Source organism: Canis lupus, chromosome 8 (assembly GCF_048164855.1).
Source record: "Canis lupus baileyi chromosome 8, mCanLup2.hap1, whole genome shotgun sequence".
In the NCBI taxonomy this organism is placed as follows: domain Eukaryota; kingdom Metazoa; phylum Chordata; class Mammalia; order Carnivora; family Canidae; genus Canis; species Canis lupus.
Window position 1 is genome coordinate 18,429,767 of NC_132845.1, and position 20,908 is coordinate 18,450,674.

Consider the following 20,908-nt stretch of genomic DNA (forward strand, 5'->3'; position numbering starts at 1 on the left):
AATTTATATTACCAATTTATATAGCTAGATATTTAAGTAATATAATCAAGCAATCTTTTGTCATTTAAAGTGATACCTCAGTGGATTTTATATATATTTACAATTTTGCACATGTATGTTTCCTTAACAACATGCTATATCAAAGTGTACATACATTTATTCTATCTAATGTGGGCCAAGCATTGATATCCTTTTGTAGACACTTTTTATATTTAAAACTTTGTTGAGGATCCCTGGATGGTGCAGCGGTTTGGCGCCTGCCTTTGGCCCAGGGCACGATCCTGGAGACCCGGGATCGAATCCCACATCGGGCTCCCGGTGCATGGAGCCTGCTTCTCCCTCTGCCTGTGTCTCTGCCTCTCTCTCTCTGTGACTATCATGAATAAATAAATAAAATCTTTAAAAAAAATAAAAAATAAAAAAATAAAACTTTGTTGAATAAAAGTGAAAAGCATACACGCCAAAAATAGGCCAGAGTATATATATCTACATTTTTAAATTTCTTTAAAAGAAGAGTTAATTCTTTTTAAATAGTGAGCTCACACCTTTTATAATAGTACCAATAATTCTACCAGGAGAAGTAAATATTGAAACAATCTCACTACCAAATCTCTCCAAGACTTGTAAAAATGAGGGACTATTTTCAGTAGTTTCAATCCTATATTTCAACTGCCTTATTTCCTCATTCATCTCTTCAGATTTCTTTCTAAATCCTTCATTGAGCAGATCTCGTTGGACCTAAAGAAAAAGTGAGAAATAAAACTTTTTAAATTATCATTGTTTTCAAGAATTGTACTTCATATATAAAAACTTGGTCAAGCTGTCTTTGTTTTACTCTTAAAATTGTTCTTTCTTACTCCATCTAGAAAGGAGAATTTTGCAGTGAGGCATATCACTTGGCTTGGACCTAAACACTGAAGGAAGCATAGTTTAAAGCCTTACTAAGGGCAGCCCTGGTGGCCCAGCAGTTTAGCACCACCTTCAGCCCAGGGTGTGATCCTGGAGACCTGGAAACCTGGGATCGAGTCCCACGTTGGGCTCCCTGCATGGAGCCTGCTTCTCCCTCTGCCTGTGTCTCTGCCCCTCTCTTTCTCTATGTCTATAATGAATAAATGAAATATTTTTTAAAAAATAAAATAAAATCCCCAAAATAGCAACTCAAATGGTATTTATATTCTCCAAGGGCTTAGAGGTGCCATACTCATCCTGAACACTCTAGAGTCTACATATAGAGTGGAATTCAAAGGCTTCTTTAGAAAAGGGGCAGGGAGGGGCAAGAAAAGGAAGAGGAAAAGGAGAGGAAGGAGAAGGGAAGAGGAAGAAGAAAAAGAAGGAGGAGGAGAATTAGAATTATTATTCAAAAGATTCAGGGTTTTAATAAATTACAGGCACGTACAATGGTGCTTCCTTCTATGAGCTCACTGTAACCGTCACCCATCCTTTCCTGAGGTATCAGGAGAAGGACCATCAAGCACTACCAAGGTCATGGCCAAACTTACCTTCAGCTTATGCTCCAACATCATATTCTGTTCTTTTATTATGTTTTCTCTCTCCCTCTCCAGCTTCTTTTCCAGTTGAGCTATGTTTTCCTGGAGACTCCTCTGTTGTGCCTCTATCTTCTGTTCCTGTTCTAGTAGTTTCTGTTTTAGCAGGTTTTGTTCCCTCTCAGCTGCCTCCTTACAGGCCCGCTCAGCTGCCCCAAGGAAAAGTTCAGAGGGAAGAAAATTAAATGAGAATTGATCCCAACCCTCCAGAGCTCAGAGACAAAACCAAATTGGAAGGGAATGTGGAAAATCTCTAAATTCCTTGTGTTCACACCATTGGGAGCACATTTCAGAATATTATGGGAAAGGCCTGTCTGGCTGACATACAATCACAACTCCTCTTGTTGTTTTTCCAATTTAGTACAGTTGTTCCACAGAAGGAGACAATGATGCTCCTTGTCTCAGGAAGGTTTTGCCCTCACACCTGACAGAGGGACCTATCCAACCCATTGTGAGCCACACCTAGCCCCATACCTGCTATGGCCTTCTCCCCATCAGAGAGGGCTTTATCTGCCTGCCAGATAGATTCCTCTATTGAAGCCTGTGACAGCAGAAAGCCCTGGAGGACCTCATTTGCCTGAGGAATCAAGAAAGAACAAACAACTTAGATTTCCACTATGAAGGTTAGTGCTACAAAAACAAGTATATCCATGTAAGTTTTGCTTCATGCTTAAAATTCTACAGTGGCTCCCTACAAGGTATCCAAGCTCTTTAGTGTGACTAGAGGGTCTCCATATCTCCTGCTTCCTGTCTACCCCTCCAGGCTCTCCCCTCAGTGCTGCTTCCTTCTACCCACCCAAGGTTCTAGCCAGTCAGAACTATGTTCAGTTCTATAAATCCACAATCTTCTCCATGGGAAATGTTGCCCCTAATTTGTGCTATTGTTCTTCTCTGTTATTTGCTCTCTTTAACTTTAGGCAAGTTATTTTAACCTATCTGTGCCTCTCAGTTCAGATCTATATAATGTTGACAATAAATAGAGACATTTCTTAATGTTGTTTGAAGGATTAAGCTTAAGAGTCTAGGAAAACAGCTTTACATCATGCCTATAGGAAATGGCAGTCTAATATATATTAGTTGCATTATTATTTAATTATTATTATGTCTGTTACCATAATCTATGTAGCCCATTTTCTTTTATTTATTTCTTTATTATTATACTTTTTAAATTTGAGTATATTGATGCACAATGTTATATTACGTTGGGGGCATACAACATAGTGATTCTTTAAGTTTATACTTTATGCTCTATTCACAAGTGTAGCTACCGTCTCCTTACATCACTATCACAGTATTGTTGATTGTATTCCTCATGCTGTGCCTTTCATTCTCATGACTTACTCCATAACTGGAAGCCTGTATCTCCCACTCCCCTTCATTTATTTTGCCCAGCCCCCAGCCCCTCTTCTCTGGCAACCATCAATTTGCTCTGTATATCTAGGTTTGATTCTGCTTTTTGTTTATTCACTTGTGGGTGTTTTTTTAAGATTTCACTTATGAGTGAAGTGATATGGTATTTGTCTTTCTCAGTCTGACTTATTTCACTTAGTATAATATCCTTTAGGTCCATCTGTGTTGTCTTATATGGCATGATCTCATCCTTTTAATGGTTGCATAATACTGCATCATATGGAGCCCATATTCACAGGTTCATATGTGCTATAGCTTTGTATATAATTATCTGTGTATCTGACTTCATCTCTTACTTTTGATCATACTTAAGTACAAGGCTTCTTATTTAACTTGTAAGTTGTCAGCACTAGGTATATTCAATGTTGTGTTGTTGGATGAAATGAGTAGTTTCTCTTCTGTCTCTTGTGGATTTCAGAAATCCATACTCTTTTTGGGAATAGGCATTTTCACTCTCCTCAGGAGTAAATAGCAAATAGTGGATCTTAAAAGCTAAAGCTGTCATGATATCCCCATGTGTGTGCGTCTTATCATCCACAACTGGTGCATTGCTCTCAGATTATCTGAAGACCCCTTTGATGCTATTCTGTAGGCTCCCCATGCTCCCCTGTTACTCACCTTCACTCCTTTCCTGGGTACTTGTGAATAGTCCCATTCAATACTTTCCTTTGCTTGCCTGTAGAGTTTGTGTCCTCCAGGAGCAGAGAAAGTTCCTGCTGAAATACTTTCCATTAGGGGCTTTGAAATCTGATCGAGGATAGACTGGCAGTATTTAACTGATGCCTCTTCATTCTGCTGCAAGAAATGCTCCTTCTTATCCTTTATTAGTTCCTACAAGGGAAAAATATATTTATTGGGATATCACCACAAGAAAGGAACAGAAAGAATAAGATTCAAAAGAATCTGGTAGGGATCCCTGGGTGGCGCAGCGGTTTAGCGCCTGCCTTTGGCCCAGGGCGCAATCCTCGAGACCCGGGATCGAGTCCCACGTCGGGCTCCCGGTGCATGGAGCCTGCTTCTCCCTCTGCCTGTGTCTCTGCCTGTGTGTGTGTGTGTGTGTGTGTGTGTGTGTGTGTGTGACTATCATAAATAAATAATCTGGTAGAAGGATTGGTCTAACTGTGGTCCTCATGAGAAAAGCATTCTGTTGGAGAAGGACATGGAATAAAACAGGCATCACAAGACTTGATTTACTCATAACCTTGAATACTCTGCAAGACTACAGGAAAGTTTCTTAACTTCCCTGGTTCTCCTGAAATGTTGGAGCTGTATTACCTATGGTTCACTGAATGCAACTGTAGCATTCAGTGATTTTATCTTCAATGATACAGTGATACAACAAAGAGCAATGTAAGTTAAAAATGGCCTAGAATGAGGGTCTGATAAGAGAAAATTTGATTTTCTTGACAATGAAAATTTTATTTTCTTTGATTCCCACTTGACAGTGGGAATGTGTTCCCAAAAAGCATCCATAGTCAGAAATGATTTTGGGGTGTTCTGGGCAGGCTTAGAATTCATAGAAGTATTAAAACATCAAGAGGATATCTATATTGATTTTGCTTCAGAGATCAGAGAGATTTCTAGGTAAAGTGCCTCAGGTTTGGGAGGGGGAGAAAAAAAGATGGAAATGTAGTCCTTTGAATCTCTTTTTCTCATGAGAATCCAGATTTCTTTATCCTTGAGTAAGAGATGAGCCATGGGATCAATAAAGCTACTTCTAGGCTTCATTCTTTAAAGCGAAGGGTCTTAAAGAGCAAACTCTAAGACAAATTACCACAAGAGTCTTCTGGAATGTCTGATTTTCATCTTTGAACGAATGCTCCATGAACACTGCAATGGCTTCCCTCTCACAGTCTGCATGCACACCCAGCAGCTCCTGGAGCGTGTCTGTGGGGAGCTTCAGTCGCTGGGCCATCTGCTCACTATAGTGGCTGGCTGCTTTCTGCACAGCCTCAGAATTCTCAAGCTGGGCTAGAGTTGTCACTGCATTCTCCAAACAAGGAACTGCTCCAGTATTGATGGTATCCACATAGGTCACCACCAGAGTCCTCAGCCCTAAATGAGCCAGGATATTAAAGGGACAAATACCAAATTTATCCATAGGATACCAGATTCTGAGACTACATTTCTGAAGTCATATGCACACACATACACACCCGTCCCCCTACCCACACTCCTCTACCCCACCCCCCACCACACACCACACACCACCCTGCCTCCTCTATCTTCACATTTGTTTTCCTATTGACTCTTAATTTTTATGGTTCTCCAGGACAGATGGCTGAAAAAATTTTAAATGTACCTTTATCTAATATATTAAAGGTTATCTGGAAAAGATAATTTCCCATTAAAAAAAATTAAAAGCAAAATAGATTATATAGGTAGACAGATGAAGCAAGATAAATCAGATTATATCTGTTCTCATTTTTGAAGCTCCCAGTGGATTTTAACTGATTCATGGGCTAGTATTTATTTTTGGACTGCTCTAAACTCCCAAAATGGTTTTCTTTATTTTTATTTTTTTTATCTATTTGTTTTGCAAATAACACTTATCAGATAGGACTTTGCTTGGGGGGGAAAAAACGGCAGTATATTCTGTTTGTATACCCAGTTAGTGATTTTTTTTTTTTATCAGTAGAGGATCTTTTTCAGATAAGTAGATGCCACAGATATCAGTGACAAAGTTGTATGGTTTTGGAGGGGGATTTATAAACCCCCCCAAAGTGAGATAATTATAAAATATATACATCTCTTCGTGGAGTATGAATGTGTATATACATAGAATTCCATATAGAATAAAGCAAAAATGCTGAAAAATACATTATATAATATACTTGACATATATTAGGCCCCACCAAAATGGGAAAAGGAGACTCACGATTCCCAGTGACCATAAGTCCCTCTCTGAGAGTCTTGATCCTTGCGTGGGTGAAGATGTAAGAACAAAAATTGTTTGATTGTGTCCGGAAATTGGGATCCAGTTCATTTTCAGGTATATTCTCAATATTGGCTAGAAGTTTTGTGTCATTTGTTGGTCGGTCAAAGACAAAACACTTCCGTTTTGGAAAGAAATGCCTGATGCACTCTCTCGGTTTATTGGATGCTTGGATTCTGGAATTTTTGCCTGAGGGATAAGAACAACAGATTACTGTAGGAATAGTATTGAAGCAAGGAAGCTAAAGGTTTTTATGACAGAGATTTGTATTCTTTCCTGTCTTCTATGCTTATAACACCTTTAACATAAACATTCAATACTCCTTATGAAGCAAACTCATGCCAATGGTAGCACTCTGGAGAGAAATTTGGGGAGACATGTGATTCAGGTAAAAGATCCTATGGCTAGTAACTCCAGACCTGAAAATGGTGGTATAGCTGTCCATTAGATGTTTGCTAAATGAGTGGCTAAAAGAATGAAAGGTCAAATGGAACTTTTTGGTCTCATGTAGAAAGTGAGCTATGGGACCAAGGAGCGCCACGGTCAAGAGATAATGGAGTCATATTAGGAACAACAGTACTAAGCATATAACTCTGGTCACTTAAGGAAAACTGCATGATGCCAAAAATAACTTGTACAATGTTAGCTATTTTACTTCGCAAAAACCTCAGAAAAGTAAATGTAACTAAAATGTAATTTTAGGATGTCACCACTACTCTACAGCTCTGGAGGTAAAGGACTGTCCTTGATTTAACAGCACTGATCTTCTGCTAGTTTCTCACTAAATGTATAAGTAGAAAAATGAAAGCAGGCTCCTGGCTGGCTCAGTCACTTAGGCATCTGCTTTTAGCTCAGGTCATGATCCCAGGGTCCTGGGATCAAGCCCCGCATCGGGCTCCCTGCTCAGCAGAGAGTCTGCTTCTCCCTCTATGCCTTCTTGCTGCTTGTGTTCTCTCTCTCTTTCAAATTAAAAAAAAAAAAATCTTTAAAAAAAATGAAAGCAAGAATGAATAAATCAGAATTGATCTTTTTCTCAAGGTTTAATGAGATATACACCATTTGAAATGTACATTAGAAATGTAATATAAATTAAAATAATTTATTATTTCAAAATTATAGTAAGGATAAATATGGGGGAATTGAGAGAAAACTATGGTATAGAAAATAAAATGAATGTTCTGATAATTATCATAAATATTAAAAAAGCATAAATTCAGGTTTATTTAAAGTACACAGTCATTTGTATGTTATATATATATAACATGTATGTGATATATATATATATATATATATATATATATATATATACCCATAATATATAAGGACATATTCCTTATGTCAGGCATAAGGAAATTATATCCTTCTTTGAGAAAATTAATATATTTGCAAAATAAATTTATTAAAATATATTGTGTGTATATATATATATAGTAATATATTGATTTTCCTTGTAATTTCATGCCTTACAAGTATCTGGTCAGGTGTTTTCTTCAACACAGAAAAACAGAAGCCAAAATAAGGAACATGTGTCTGGTCTTTGGAAAGTTTAAGCACACAATTGTAACCCGGTAGCTAAATTAGCCTATGTTTAAAAAACAAATTGGTTTTGAATAATTTTACCCTAGCCTAGGCTCTGCATTTTTTTTTAAGATTTTATTTATTTATTCATGAGAGACATAGAGAGAAGGCAGAGACACAGGCAGAGGGAGAAGCAGGCTCCCGTGGAGAGCCCGATGTGGGACTTGATCTATGTGGGACTTGATCCCGGAGTTCCGGGATCAATCCCTGAGCTGGAGGCAGATGCTCAACCGCTGAGCCACCCAGGCACCCCCTAGGCTCTGCATTTCTTAAGTGAACTTAAACTCCAGTCCCTAGAGCTTTTCAACCCACCTTCATGTCATCATTTCTACAGACTTCAATCTAGTCTCGAATATAAATGCAATCCCAAGGATAATGGACTGTGTTTAGTAGCTTCCACCCGCTGTTGGATCATCCACTGCCCAGGCCATACTCTGATACCTGAAATCAGCTTCAAAGCATTCTCCAGATACTCATCTTCTGTGATAGGATGATCATTTAACCTCAGCTCCAGTGTGAAATCCCGTACAGCCCAGATAAAGTCTGGAAAGAAACTCACAAATTCTGCAGAGTCTTCAATTTCATCCCTTTTGGGGGAGGACTTTGCCCTGATTAGTTCTGTGAGCTCTGTCACATAACTAGGGCTCAGTTAAGGAAAACGAAGCTCCTACCCACAATCCCCACATTTCTCTAACAAAAAATTATTATGAACACTTTCTTTTGCCCTGGGTCTCCTCTCCTCCACCAAAGGCAGCTAAGTGACAGGGAAGGGGAAACTAACTTGACATCTATTCCCATAAATTCAATGAAACATGGTGATTTGGTCCCTGGGAGGATACTGAAGCTGCTCCAGTGCCTGGTGGTTGATGGTACCCAAGCTGTTGTAGACAAAGGTGCTGCACAGAAGCACAGCCAGGGCAAAGATCCATGAGTCATTCTTAAGGTCACCCTAGAAAGCACATTAGAGCAAGAATTTTAGGCATTTAGAAATTCATTCAGACACTTCTCTCAGCCTTTCATTTATTATTTCAGTGAATATACTTGCCATGCAAAGAAATAAGTTTAAAGACAGACATAGATAGATTTCAGCTTTGACAATTACAAAGACATTTTTCGTGATTGTGATTTCAGTAAAGGTCCTGCCCTCAGAGTATCTTCAGTCCAGTTGAGAAGACCACACAGATGCAGTCAGATTTAAGAAACTATGGGAAAAAAGCAAGTTGGGAAATAGGAAGAAGTTGCACTGCAGTGCAAACACTAACTTCTGTTAGGTCCATGGGAGCTCTGTGGCTGGGATGGTTCTCTTGACTTAGCCTGAGTTGGGACAAGGGTGCTGATAAATCACTGAAAGGCTGCTCTGGAAGCCTTTCTAATTAAAAGAACCAATTAAAAGAAGTGGCACTTGAGGGCTGTCTTCCATCAGCACTCCCACTAGGTGGGAAAATTTGTCCTTCAAGTGTATAAGGTGATCTGGGCAGCACACTGTAGTTTGCACTGCATACTATTCAGAATAAGGGTGTGTTGGTAGGAAAGAGGAGAAACATCAACTCCATCCCAGGAGAGGAAATACTTCTGATTTATCTTCCAGATGAACTGTGTATTTGAGCTTTGGAGTTAAGAGTTGGGTTTACATTTCCTTTGGTGAAGTTCATCAACTATCCAAAGGGCATTCTGGAAGGCTTTGAGATACCTCTGAATGTGCTCGTTCTATAAAAGCCCATGTTTGCAGGTGCCTGGGTGGAGCAGTCATTTGAGTGTCTAACTCTTGGTTTGGGCTCAGATTGTGATCTCAAGGTCATGAGAACAAGCCCTGCATTATGCTCTGCACTCAGAAGTGAGTCTACTTGAGATTCTCTCTCTCCCTCTTCCTCTGCCCCTCCCCCCACTTGTGGTCTTGTACTCTCTCTTTCTCAAATAAATAAATAATTTTTTTAAAAATTAATAAAATAATTCACTCACCATCAAGAAATAAAATATTTTATCTAATATACCATCTCTTATCTAAAAGTGAGAGTCAAACAAACCAGCAGGCTTCATTACTATAGCTGAATTTCTAGATTTTGCAAATAGATCACAGCAGTTAAATTACAAAATATCATGAAGATGTAAGGAACAAATCCAGAATAAAGAGAACTTATCTGTGACTGTTTAACTTACCTTTTCCACATCACCCAGGCCCTCAGTATCCAGAAGGACCAGGGTGTGGTTTGGCTTGGTGGGGTGAGGCACACACCACATCCAGATGCCCTTGGTTTTAGACTGCACTGTAGATCCCAGAGGGAAACCTGCAAGGGGAGGGATGAAGGCAACATATAGTGACAGGAGAGCATCAAAGCAGCCAAAGGGTTACAAAGTCAAACTTTCTGGAATGTAAGTACCCCAGCATACAAGATGGTTCTTTCTCAATTTCCTCAAATGTGTCCTACTTTCTGTGTCATCTGTTTTAAGGAGGAAATCAATTATGCCAGGTAAGTGTTCAAGATAAAGGCAAAGAGACATTCATGAATCAGAAAAAATATGGAGATTATTGAAAACCATGACATTTTGAAAGAATGGTGAGGCACAAAGCCGGAGAACAATGGGGTAAAGAGAGACATGGGAAAAGAAAACGTGGAAAAAGGAAATTGAGATCACAATTTTTTTTTTTTTGAGATCACATTTTTTGTCAAAGCAATAAAAAAAAATAATAAGAAAGGAGACTTTTTAGCTACAATGGTATGTGAAGTTCAGGAAAGATTTTTAAGATGATAGATGTTCTGAGGTGCTTTAGCACAACTGTCAAGGAAGAATTCTTGAGATATTTCACAATGCAACTTAGTAAGTTTATTAAAGTAGCACAGGGACAAAACCCATTGACAGCAGCACTTTTGCTGTATGAAGCTGGTGGTTATATGCTTAAGGCTCAAAGGGGAGGGGACATGCAGGGAATATTAGGTCATAAATGTTTCTTTAAATTTCTACTCATAAAACTACTTTCACAAGATTTCTCTGGTGCTTCCCATTCAGCTCGATATTAACTATTGGTGAAATACACAGGCAGTGAGGAGACCCTTTAAGAATATAGCAGCCAGCACATATTTGATCTTTATAGAAACTATGAAGGCTAAAAAAAAAAAAAAGAAAAGAAACTATGAAGGCTATGTTAGGTGAATATTCTGGGCTGAAGGTGAATATTTTTCTGCTTCTATCCCTCCTCAGTAGACTTTCAAAAATCTTTATATGTTGATGAGGATATCCCATAAAAAAGCAAATGTGTTTTGAGAGAGGAGGGAGATACATTTATAAGAGCCCAGTACTTGATCAGGTTAAAGAAGGTAGGATCCTGAGAATTAGTAGGAGAGATTTTCCTTAACAATAGTAAAATAGTATGATAACATATTAAAATAAGAGTAGTTTAGTACTGAGAATTAGAATTGGAAGGTTAATTTTTTTTTGAGAGGTGTTTGGTTCTCCTTTCATGTGACCAGGGAAGAAAAATAAAGATCTGAGATAAAGCTAGTGGTAACTGGTTGGCCCCAGACTGAATACAACACTTACCTCGGTTCTGTCCTCCAAGACGATTCATCAAATAGGATTTGCCTGTACGATACAGTCCTACAATAGCCACCACCACTACTGGTTGAGAAATCTTTTCAAGAATCTGTATAGCTGTTGGGTTCACTGACAGCTGCATATTGTAGTTTTCCACCAGACAAATGGGGGCCGTCATATTGGGTCCAGATGCCATGACAACCTGCCAACCTAGGAAAGCTCCTTGTAGAAATAAGATTACAAAGTCATTCTCTGACTTAGAGTTATCCAAAGCATCCATCAATTTAGGACTAGGTAATTGGAGAAGGACAAACATTATATGGTCTCATTCATTTGGGGAATATAAAAAATAGTGAAAGGGAATAAAGGGAAAGGAGAAAAAATAAGTGGAAAATATCAGAAAGGGAGACAGAACATGAAAGACTCCTAACTCTGGGAAACGAACTAGGGGTGGTAGAAGGGGAGGTGGGCAAGGGGTGGGGGTGACTGGGTGGCGGGCACTGAGGTGGGCACTTGACAGGATGAGCACTGGGTGTTATTCTGTATGTTGACAAATTGAACACCAATAAAAAATGAATTTATTTTTTAAAAAATTAGGACTATGAGAAACTTCTGTGCTTTCTATGGGACAAAGTGTAACCTAGAATTAGCAGACTGCAGAGGGCTTCCTCTGTTATTTCCCTAAATCTCTGATGATATTAGTGATGAAACATAGGTTATTATTATTCTCCCAAGTTTTGCTTCAATAGTGATAATAAAATTCAAGCAATTGTTACTACACACGGAGGGCCTACAACATACCAAGCCCTGTGACACATGCTTTACATACCCAGCCTCACACTTAATGAGAACCTACAAGTTAGAAATTATTGTACCCACATTGCAAATAAGATAAATGAGTCTCACAAAATCTGAGTAAGACATGGAGTCAGGATTAAACCTAGACAGCTGAGCAAAATGGCAAGCTAGGAAGCTCTAAGCTCTTATTTCTTCAGAGATTTCAAAAATAACCAAAATATTGGCTAGAATAATCTCACAGTAGTTCTGTAAAAACAGTCAAATGTCTAAAGCAACCTAGCAAACACACAATCAAGAAAAAGCCATATTAAAAATGGTAGAAAATTCTATGGTATTTTTGCTTGTCCTTTCCACATATTTCCCAGTGTGGTATAGTTTTGGTCTGTTGGAGGTGGCAACCTAGTTCCCAGTTTTCTCTCTTGACCCAGAGGGAACAGAGCAGACCCTGTTCACAGCGTCTGAGGGATACCTCTTCAGGTCTCTGTCTCATCTCACATGGATCTCAGACAGGGGCAGGGGCAGGGGCTGGGAATGTATTAAGATTACCAGTGAAGACAAAACAGACTATCTTAGGGGCACCTGGGTGGCTCAGTCAGTTAAGTGTCTTGCCTTCAACTCAGGTCATGATTACAGGGTTCTAGGATCGAGCCCTGCATCAGGCTCCCTGCTCAGTGGGGAGTCTGCTTCTCCCTCTCACCGCCCCCACCACTCACCCCCTGCTGGTTCTCTCTCTCTCTCTCTCTCTCTCAAATAAATAAAAACAAAAAGCAAGAAGCAACAACAACAACAAGAAAAAACCCAGGCCATCTTAGGCAATAGTTCAGTTCCCACTTCCCTCCTTTAGACTGAATGGAGCAGAGCAGTTGGTGTTCATAATGTTCTGTGTTCTGAGCTGCCTGAAGGACTGGTCTTTGTTTCATCTAATTTGGATCTTGAACAGGGAGAAGCAATGAGCATTGCCAGGGAAAGCTGCAGGGAGTCTGACCTGCAGACCCCTCTGGCAAAATAGTATGAGCACGTCATATCGTGATTTATAATAAGAAGCATGTATTTGGTCTTTGTCCCTGCTCCTGACACACAGCTTCCAAGTGATGAAAGTAATGGAAGTATCTTCTGTTATACTATTTGTTCTTTTGTCCTTGGTTCCCAAAATAGTTCCAGAGTGAAGACGGTGAAAGAAGTGTCTTTTGTGATACATAACAAGCACCTTTCAACCACACTTATGTTTATGTGACTGAGGTGATTATAAGATACCCTGGATAACCACAGAATGAAGGCTGATTGCCAAGGGAACCAACCCTGTGATTAGAGAGTTGGAACTTTCAACCTCATCTCCCAACCTCTGGGAAGGGGAGAAGGGCTGAATGCCCAATGATTTATTCAATAATGCCTTTTTAATGAAAACTCCATTAAGAACCTTAACTGAGGGAGTTTAAAGAGCTTCCAGGTTGACAAACATGTGCAGGTGCTCAGAGGGTGGTGTGCCCAGGAAGAGTATGGAAGCTCTACCTGCTTTTCTTTTCTTTTTAAAAGATTTTATTTATTCATGAGAGACCCACAGAGAGAGGCAAAGACATAGGCAGAGGGAGAAGTAGGCTCCCCACAAGGAGCCTGATGTGGGACTCGATCCCGGACCCCAGGATCATGCCCTGAGCCAAAGGCAGACCCTCAGCCACTGAGCCACCCAGGTATCCCACCACATGCTTTTCTTGATACTTTATTATTATTCTCCAGGTTTTGCTTCAATAGTGATAATAAAATTCAAGGAATTTTACTACGCACTGAACCTATAATATACCAAGCCCTGTGACTCAGACCTTAGATACTTGATACTTAGCCCTACACAACTCTTTTATCTTACTATTCGGGGTCTATCTTTTTTCTTTCTTTCTTTCTTTCTTTCTTTCTTTCTTTCTTTCTTTCTTTCTTTCTTTCTTTCTTTCTTCTTTCTTTTCTTTCTTTCTTTCTTTTCCTTTTCTTTCTTTTCTTTCTTTCTTCTTTCTTTCTTTCTTTCTTTCTTTTCCTTCTTTTCTTTCTTTCTTTCTTTCTTTCTTTCTTTCTTTCTTTCTTTCTTTCTTTCTTTCTTTCTATAAACCAGTAATCTAGTGAGTTTTTGCAATCCAGTGAGTAATCTAGAGTATTTTTCCTGGGTTCTGTAAGTGATTCTAGCAAATTACTGACTGGGATAGAGATGACAAACATAGCAAGTCAGAAGTATGGGTGGCACTCTGGACGTGAAGTGGTGCCAGTCTTGTGGGACCGAGCCCTTAACCTGTGGGGCACACACTAACTTCAGACTGTTCCTGTCAGGATTGCTTACTGTGACAAATTGCCCATACCTGAGGTGACCAGAAGTAAAGTGTTGAGAACAGGGTGTTGAGAGGAGAAACAGAATTTTTTCCCTTTTCAAGGTGGGGACAAACAAGAGACCATTGAAGTCTCCAAAGAGAGATTCTGAGGGAAATTAAGACATTTAAAAGCAACATGTATATGGGAAAACTGAAAAAGCCATGTACAAGCTCAGGGAAAATGCATGCTCAGAAAAGATCTGAAACAACTTTAAGATTTCTCCTTAGCTTAATCCTAAGGATCAAGACTAAGACCCAACTAATTAGCAAAAGACATCCTTGGCATAGAACCAGTATTTCCAAAAAAATGGAAAAGGTGGCTGTTTCTATATATGACCTATTTTCAGCAGAAACAACAAAAAACACAAAGCATACAGAGGAACAGGAAAATATGGCCCATTCAAAGGAAGTAAACAAATGTGGCAGAAAACATAACTGAAGAAACACAAGCGTTGCATGTTCTAAGCAAAGACTAAAGTAATTTTCTTAAGTGTACTAAAAAAGCTAGAGGAAAACACAAAGAACTCAATAAAGTACATCAGGAAAATGATATGTAAAGAAAATTAGTTCAGTCACAGCATGGTACTGGCATAAAGATATGTATAGACCAGTAGAATAGAACAGAGACCAGAAATAAACCCTCCCATATATGGTCAAATGATTCCTGACAAGCACATCAAGATCATTTAATGAGGAAAGCATAGTCTTTACAGAAAATGGTGCTGGGGAAATTTGATATTCACATACAAAAGGATGAAATTGGACCATTACTTAAATACCATATATAAAATTTAACTCAAAATATCAAAGACTTAAACATAAGAGAAAAACTATAAACACTCTTGTTAGAAAACACAGGAGAAAACCTCACAACACTGAACGTGACAGTGATTTCTTTGGATCTGACACCAAAGGCATGATCAAAATATGAAAAAAAAATGGCAAATAGGACTTCATAATTAATATTTTTTGTTACTCAACCGAGTAACAAGGCAACACACAGAGTGAGAGAAGAAATTGCATATCACATATCTGATAAGGGATGAATATATATATTAGAATCTGTAAGAACTTTTACAACTCAATAATAAAAACAATGCAGTTCAAAAATCAGACAAAGGACACAAACAACCATTTCTCCAAAAAAGATAGCCAATAGATACATGAAAAGATGCTCAGCATCACCAATAATTATGGGAATGTAAATCAAAGCCACAGTGAGTACAACTTTATACCCTCTAGGATGGCTATTATATTTTAAAAAATGAAAACAAAAACAGACAGCAAACAACGAGTGCTGGCCAGGATGTAGAGAAATCGGAACCCTTGTGCATTGCTGGTAGGAATGTAAAATAGTCCACCACTGCGGAAAACACTATGGTGTGTTCCCCCAAAATTTGAACATGGAATGACCATTTTATCCAGCAATTCCATATCAGGGAATATCAAAAGTATTAAAAGCAGGAACCCAAACAGATATCTGTACATCAGTGTTCATAGCAGCAGTATTCACAGTAGCCAAAAGGTGAAAATGCCCATCGGGGGATGGATGAATAAACAAAATGTGTCATAAACATACAATGGAATATTTTTCAGCTGTAGGAAGAATGAAATTCTGATACATGTTACAACAGTGATGAACCTTGAAGGCATTATTCTAAGTGAAATAAGCCAGACATGGAAGACAAGTACTGTATGATTTCACTTATAAAAGGTACCTAAAATAGTCAAATGCATAGAGATACAAAGTAGAATAGTGTTTACCATGGGCTGAAGTTGGGGGGGGATGAGGAGTTATTGTTTGAAGGGTACTGAGTTCCCCTTTGGGATGATAAAAAAATATCTGGAGATGGATAGTGGTAATAGTTGCACAACAGTGTGAATGTATTTAGTGTCACTGAACTGTACTCTTAAAAATGGTTAAAATGGGGGGCACCTGGGTGGCTCCGTTGATTAAGTGTCTGCCTTCAGCTCAGGACATGATCTCAGGGTCCTGAAATGGAACCCCACATCAGGCTTTCTGCTCGGTGGGGAGTCTGCTTCTCCTTTTCCCTCTGCGCTCTCTCTCTTTCTCTCTCTCTCTCTGTCTCTCTCTCTCAAATAAATAGAATATTTTTTAAATGGTTAACATTGTAAATTTTATGTTAAAAAATTTTTATCACAATTTTTAAGTTTTTAAAAAACAACAACTGGGCAATCTATCTTTCTGTTTCATGCCACTGCAACCACATATAGGACAGAATATTCTTCCTCAAAGACATTGATTATCCTGTCAGTTCCTTTATCAGTAGGTTAACCTATGGCAGCTTTCTTGTCATGATCACATATCAAAATGTGTTCTCTAGTGCTTTAGTGTGACCCATGCACTCATCTTTTGTCTGCAGATTGACAAGTGTTGGGAATAGGAGTGGTAAGTGGAATGAGATCAATCTAAAGAATGTAGCCTCTCTTTCAACCAGCGAACGCAGGAAAATGTCTCTGAATCTTAAGAGATATAGGCTGAAGTACTTAGCTGAGGTGGGTCAGGTTTTCTGCAAATTACTCTTATGGATGAGAACAAAAATAAATATGCAAATATCATTTTATATTATATAAGGAGACATACACATATATTTAGAGAGATAAAGCAAACCTAGCAAAATATCACCAGTAGATAAATCTAGGTGAATGGTATATGGGATTCTCTTATACAAAATTAAATATTAAAGATACAGTTTTGGTCTCCTGGCATATTTTTTATTGCATTAAATTTAAATGGTTTTCTGTAATATTGTGGGATTGTATAAAATTTCTAGACAAAAGAGACTCCATTTTGAAGTTCCATTTTCTTTTCCAAATAAAGAATTCCTTAACTAGACCAGAGTGGTAATAGTTTTCAAGCAATTACTCATAAAATTTCAACAGAGCAACTGGCATTTGGATCATACGAAGACTAAATGCACACCAGAGGCAATTTTATTTGATAGGACCAATAACATCATCAGTAAGATGGTAATCAGAAGTGGCTCAACTAGTCAGCACCAAATTAGTGGGTTTTTTCTCCTCTTCTTTATCTAAATCGTGTACTTATCCTTTCCTTCTTTCTCATTAAAACCTTGTGCTAGGGCAGCCCTGGTGGCTTAGTGGTTTAGCTAAGCCTTCCGCCTGGGGTGTGGTCCTGGAAACCTTGGGATTGAGTCCCGAGTCGGGCTCCCTGCATGGAGCCTGCTTCTCCCTCTGCCTGTGTCTCTGCCTCTCTCTCTCTCTAATAAATGAATGGATAAATTTTTAAACAACAACAACAACAACAACACCTTGTGCGTTTCCCACAACGAGCAGGACACTAGCCACTTCGGAATCTGTGCTCCCAAATTACAATTCTGAGACCCCAAATAAAGGCCTCTGTTCTTTTTCAGTTTTACCTTCTTTCCTCCATTGACAATGTCTATATGTATTTTTCATAATCAGAATATGTAAACATGCTCTTATGTTCAAATGTCTCAAATACTCAGTTCCAAATTTTATGTCACATGTTCAAAATGCATCTAACATCAGCCCTATCATTTATTGCTTTTTGGTGCCTTAAACAAGGAGCCTCACCTAGCTAAACCTAAGTTTTTAAAGATAATTATACAGGTAATGTGAATAAAATTAAAGGTCCAACGTGGAGGATATTTCAATAATTAAATTAGATGCTGTAAGCTTTTACCTTAGCATAGCATGCAACACAAAATAGGATTTCAGTGTATGTTTGTTGAATAAACGGACACTAATCTGCAATAATTGCATTGAGCAATTTGGTCCATTGGGCTGTGGATTTCTTTTTTTTTCATCTTTAAGATTTTATTTATTTATTCATGAGAGACACACAGAAAGAGGCAGAGACAGAGGCAGAAGGAGAAGCAGGCTCCCTGCAGGGAGCTGGATGTGGGACTCAATCCCAGGACCCTGGGATCACAACCTGAGCCAAAGGCAGATGCTCAACCACCGAGCCACCCAGGTGCCCCTGGGCTATGCATTTCAACACTGCAAACTGTAGATTGCTAAAAAACAAGGTCTACAAGTAAATTTTTTGTCAGGTCAGAATGGTAAGCAAGTTCAAATACACTGCTCCTGTCCCACCACCTTTTGTCTGATTCTTCAATGTGGGGAGCAAAGAGCACCAGGGTAAAACAGAAGCCTCTGAGCACTGGGTGTTATACTATATGTTGGCAAATTGAACTTCAATAAAAACAAACAACAAAACAAAGCAAAAGAAGCCTCAAACAGCTACCTTATAGTGACTGGAACTGTAAATCCCTTCTTTGTAGGTAAGATTAAAGGAAGCTGAAGGAGACATAACAGGAACAACTGAACAACTTTATGAAAACAGCTGGTGGTTTCTTAGCTGTGAATGAGCCACAGAGCTTTTAACTTCAAATTTACAAAGTGCAGCCATTCAATCCTATTCAGGACTGGTTTTCAAAATTTAAACTACATTAAGAATCACCCGGTGAAATTGTTAAACCCAGATTCTATACGTTTAACAAATGGTACAGATGACTCTGATGTTCCTATGAAAAATAAACCAACAAACACCAGAGAGGGGCAGGGAAAAAGAAACAGACGGACTTGACAAAAATAGATATTTTTAACTAATAAAGATCAGCGGTGTGGGAACTAAATTTATTCCTGCATGGAGAGTTCTGTAACTCTCAATCTGAAGCTTTCTTAAGTATGACTAGTAGAAATACTAGAAAGAAACTATCTCTTTAGATTATCATTGCCTATCAGCTCCTTGAGGGGCACAGTCTCATTCTGTGAATTCTAAGTGCCTGTCACAGAGCCTGCTAAGAGTCAATCAGGGAGGCTCCCATGAAATTCTTTGCACTCCAGTTGCTGCTGCCCTGAGCTGACATTGTTCCAGAAACAGCACACCCAGGGAGACCTGGTGTGCTTGGCTATCACTTTGCAGCAGCTCCCATTTCAAATGAAGAAGCTGAGCTTCCCCAAAACTAAAGCCAGCCACAGACTCTGGTGGGCCAGACAAAAGGCAACCTGCCCTTCCTGCCCATTCCTCACTGTCACTTGAAATCAGAAATCAAATCTTGAGCTCAAGACAGTGTTGCCAATAAAAGAAGATGTACTTGCCTTCTCTGCAGCACCAGGGGTCCAAGAACAGTTAGCTCTCAGCAGCTCACTGGTTGCTCACTTGTTCCTTCCACCTTCTATTCCTTCCTTTATAAAAGCTGGAAAAAACTGAGCAAGTTATAAATTTCTACCTTCTAATGTGTTAAAACTGAAATTGAAAGTAAAAGTAACTCCTGCACCCTGAATCACCAGACTAGAGCATGAATCTGGATATTCAGTACACAGTAAGAGGGCATTGAGAAACCCCACAGTTGCTCAACAGTCAGATCTTAGAAAATACATTTCATCAGCTTTCTTTTGTCTTCCCCATCTTGGAAGGCTCTGCTGGCTTCACTTCTTTATATGTCTCTCTCAGCTGGCTTAAGTTTCCTTAGAACACAAGAGACATAGAAAATGCATGGCACAAATGTAAGCAAGATTGTAGAAAGCAAGATTATTTCAATTATGTTTCTCTTAGAGGGACTTCCTGGGTTCTTTTGTCAGTGGAGAGCTTTTAACATTTTAAATATGTTCCCTATTATGTAGTGTCAATGCAAATTGAACAAACCTTTTAGAATTTCCTTGTTTTTCTTGACTGATATGTTTATTTTTGCTATTTTTATCATTTTAATTCCAGTGGAGTAAACATACAGTATGATATTAGTGTACAATATAGTGATTGAACAATTCCATATATTACTCAGTGCTCATCAAGACAAGGGTACTCTTAATCTTCTTCACCTATTTCACCCAATCCCTACTCCCCTCCCCTCTGCTATTAGTTGGTTCTCTATAGTTAAGAGTCTGATTTTTGGTTTGTCTCTTTTTTTTCCCTTTGCTCATTTGTTTTATTTCTTAAATTCCACTTACGAATGAAATCATATGTTATTTGTCATTCTCTGGCTTATTTTACTTAGCATTATACTCTCTAGATGCATACGTGTTGTTGCAAATGGCAAGATTTCACTCTTTTTATGGCTGAATAAGATTCCATTCTATGTATATACCACCTCTTCTTTATCCGTTCATCTGTTGATGGACACTTGGGTTGCTTCCATAATTTGACTATTGTAAATAACACGGCAATAAACATAGAGGTGCGTGTATCCTTTTGAATCAGTATTCTGGTATTCTTTGGTTAAACAGCCAATAGTGCGACTACTGGATCATATAGTAATTCTGTTTTTAACTTTTCAAGAAAGTGTCATTTATTATTTCTGCTATTTCATTTCTGATTTTATGTGAGTCCTCTCTTGTTTTTTGTGAGTTCAGCTAAAGGTTTATCATTTTTATTGATCTTTTCAAAGAACCAGCTCCTAGTTTCATTGATCTGTTCTATTGTTTTTTTTTAGTTTCTATTTCATTTATTTCTGCTCTAATCTTTATTATTTATTATATATTATTTCCTTTCTTCTACTGGTTTTTGTTGTTCATTTTTTAGTTCCTTTAGGTGTAAAGTTAGGTTGTTCATTTAAGTGTTTTGTTTGTTTGTTTTTTGATTTTTAGGTAGGCCTGCATTGCTATAAATTTCCCTCTTAAAACCACTTTTGGAAGCACCTGGGTGGCTGAGTCAGTTAGGAGTCTGCCTTTGGCTCAGGTCATGATCCCAGAGTCCTGGGATCGGGTCCTGCATCAGGCTTCTTGCTCAGTGGGGAGTCTCTTTTCCCTCTCCCTCT

The 20,908-nt window shown here is 38.6% G+C and overlaps 1 protein-coding gene across 1 annotated transcript; it reads right to left on the bottom strand.

Moving 5' to 3' along the window:
• Positions 1-424: 424 nt before the first annotated feature.
• Positions 425-19,407, bottom strand: LOC140637918 (guanylate-binding protein 6-like). The gene is made up of 11 exons (XM_072834397.1): positions 19,254-19,407; positions 11,005-11,220; positions 9,625-9,752; positions 8,307-8,416; positions 7,909-8,105; positions 5,833-6,078; positions 4,729-5,009; positions 3,573-3,785; positions 2,019-2,121; positions 1,500-1,693; positions 425-738 (listed from the first exon to the last, which is right to left on the bottom strand). The coding sequence occupies exons 2-11, from the start codon at positions 11,192-11,194 to the stop codon at positions 517-519; spliced, it is 1,884 nt and encodes a 627-aa protein (XP_072690498.1). The 5' UTR covers positions 11,195-11,220; positions 19,254-19,407; the 3' UTR covers positions 425-516.
• Between the last annotated feature and the right edge of the window lie 1,501 nt (positions 19,408-20,908).

What these genes read in the sequence shown, in the direction of transcription:
- LOC140637918 (XM_072834397.1), bottom strand. Translation starts at nt 11,194, where the DNA reads ATGGCATCTGGACCCAATATGACGGCCCCCATTTGTCTGGTGGAAAAC. An exon ending in CAGGCACTGGAGCAGCTTCA is followed by an intron (nt 8,106 to 8,306) that starts GTATCCTCCCAG and finishes ACTGAGCCCTAG; the next exon opens with TTATGTGACAGAGCTCACAG. An exon ending in CATTCCAGAAGACTCTTGTG is followed by an intron (nt 3,786 to 4,728) that starts GTAATTTGTCTT and finishes TTTCCCTTGTAG; the next exon opens with GAACTAATAAAGGATAAGAA.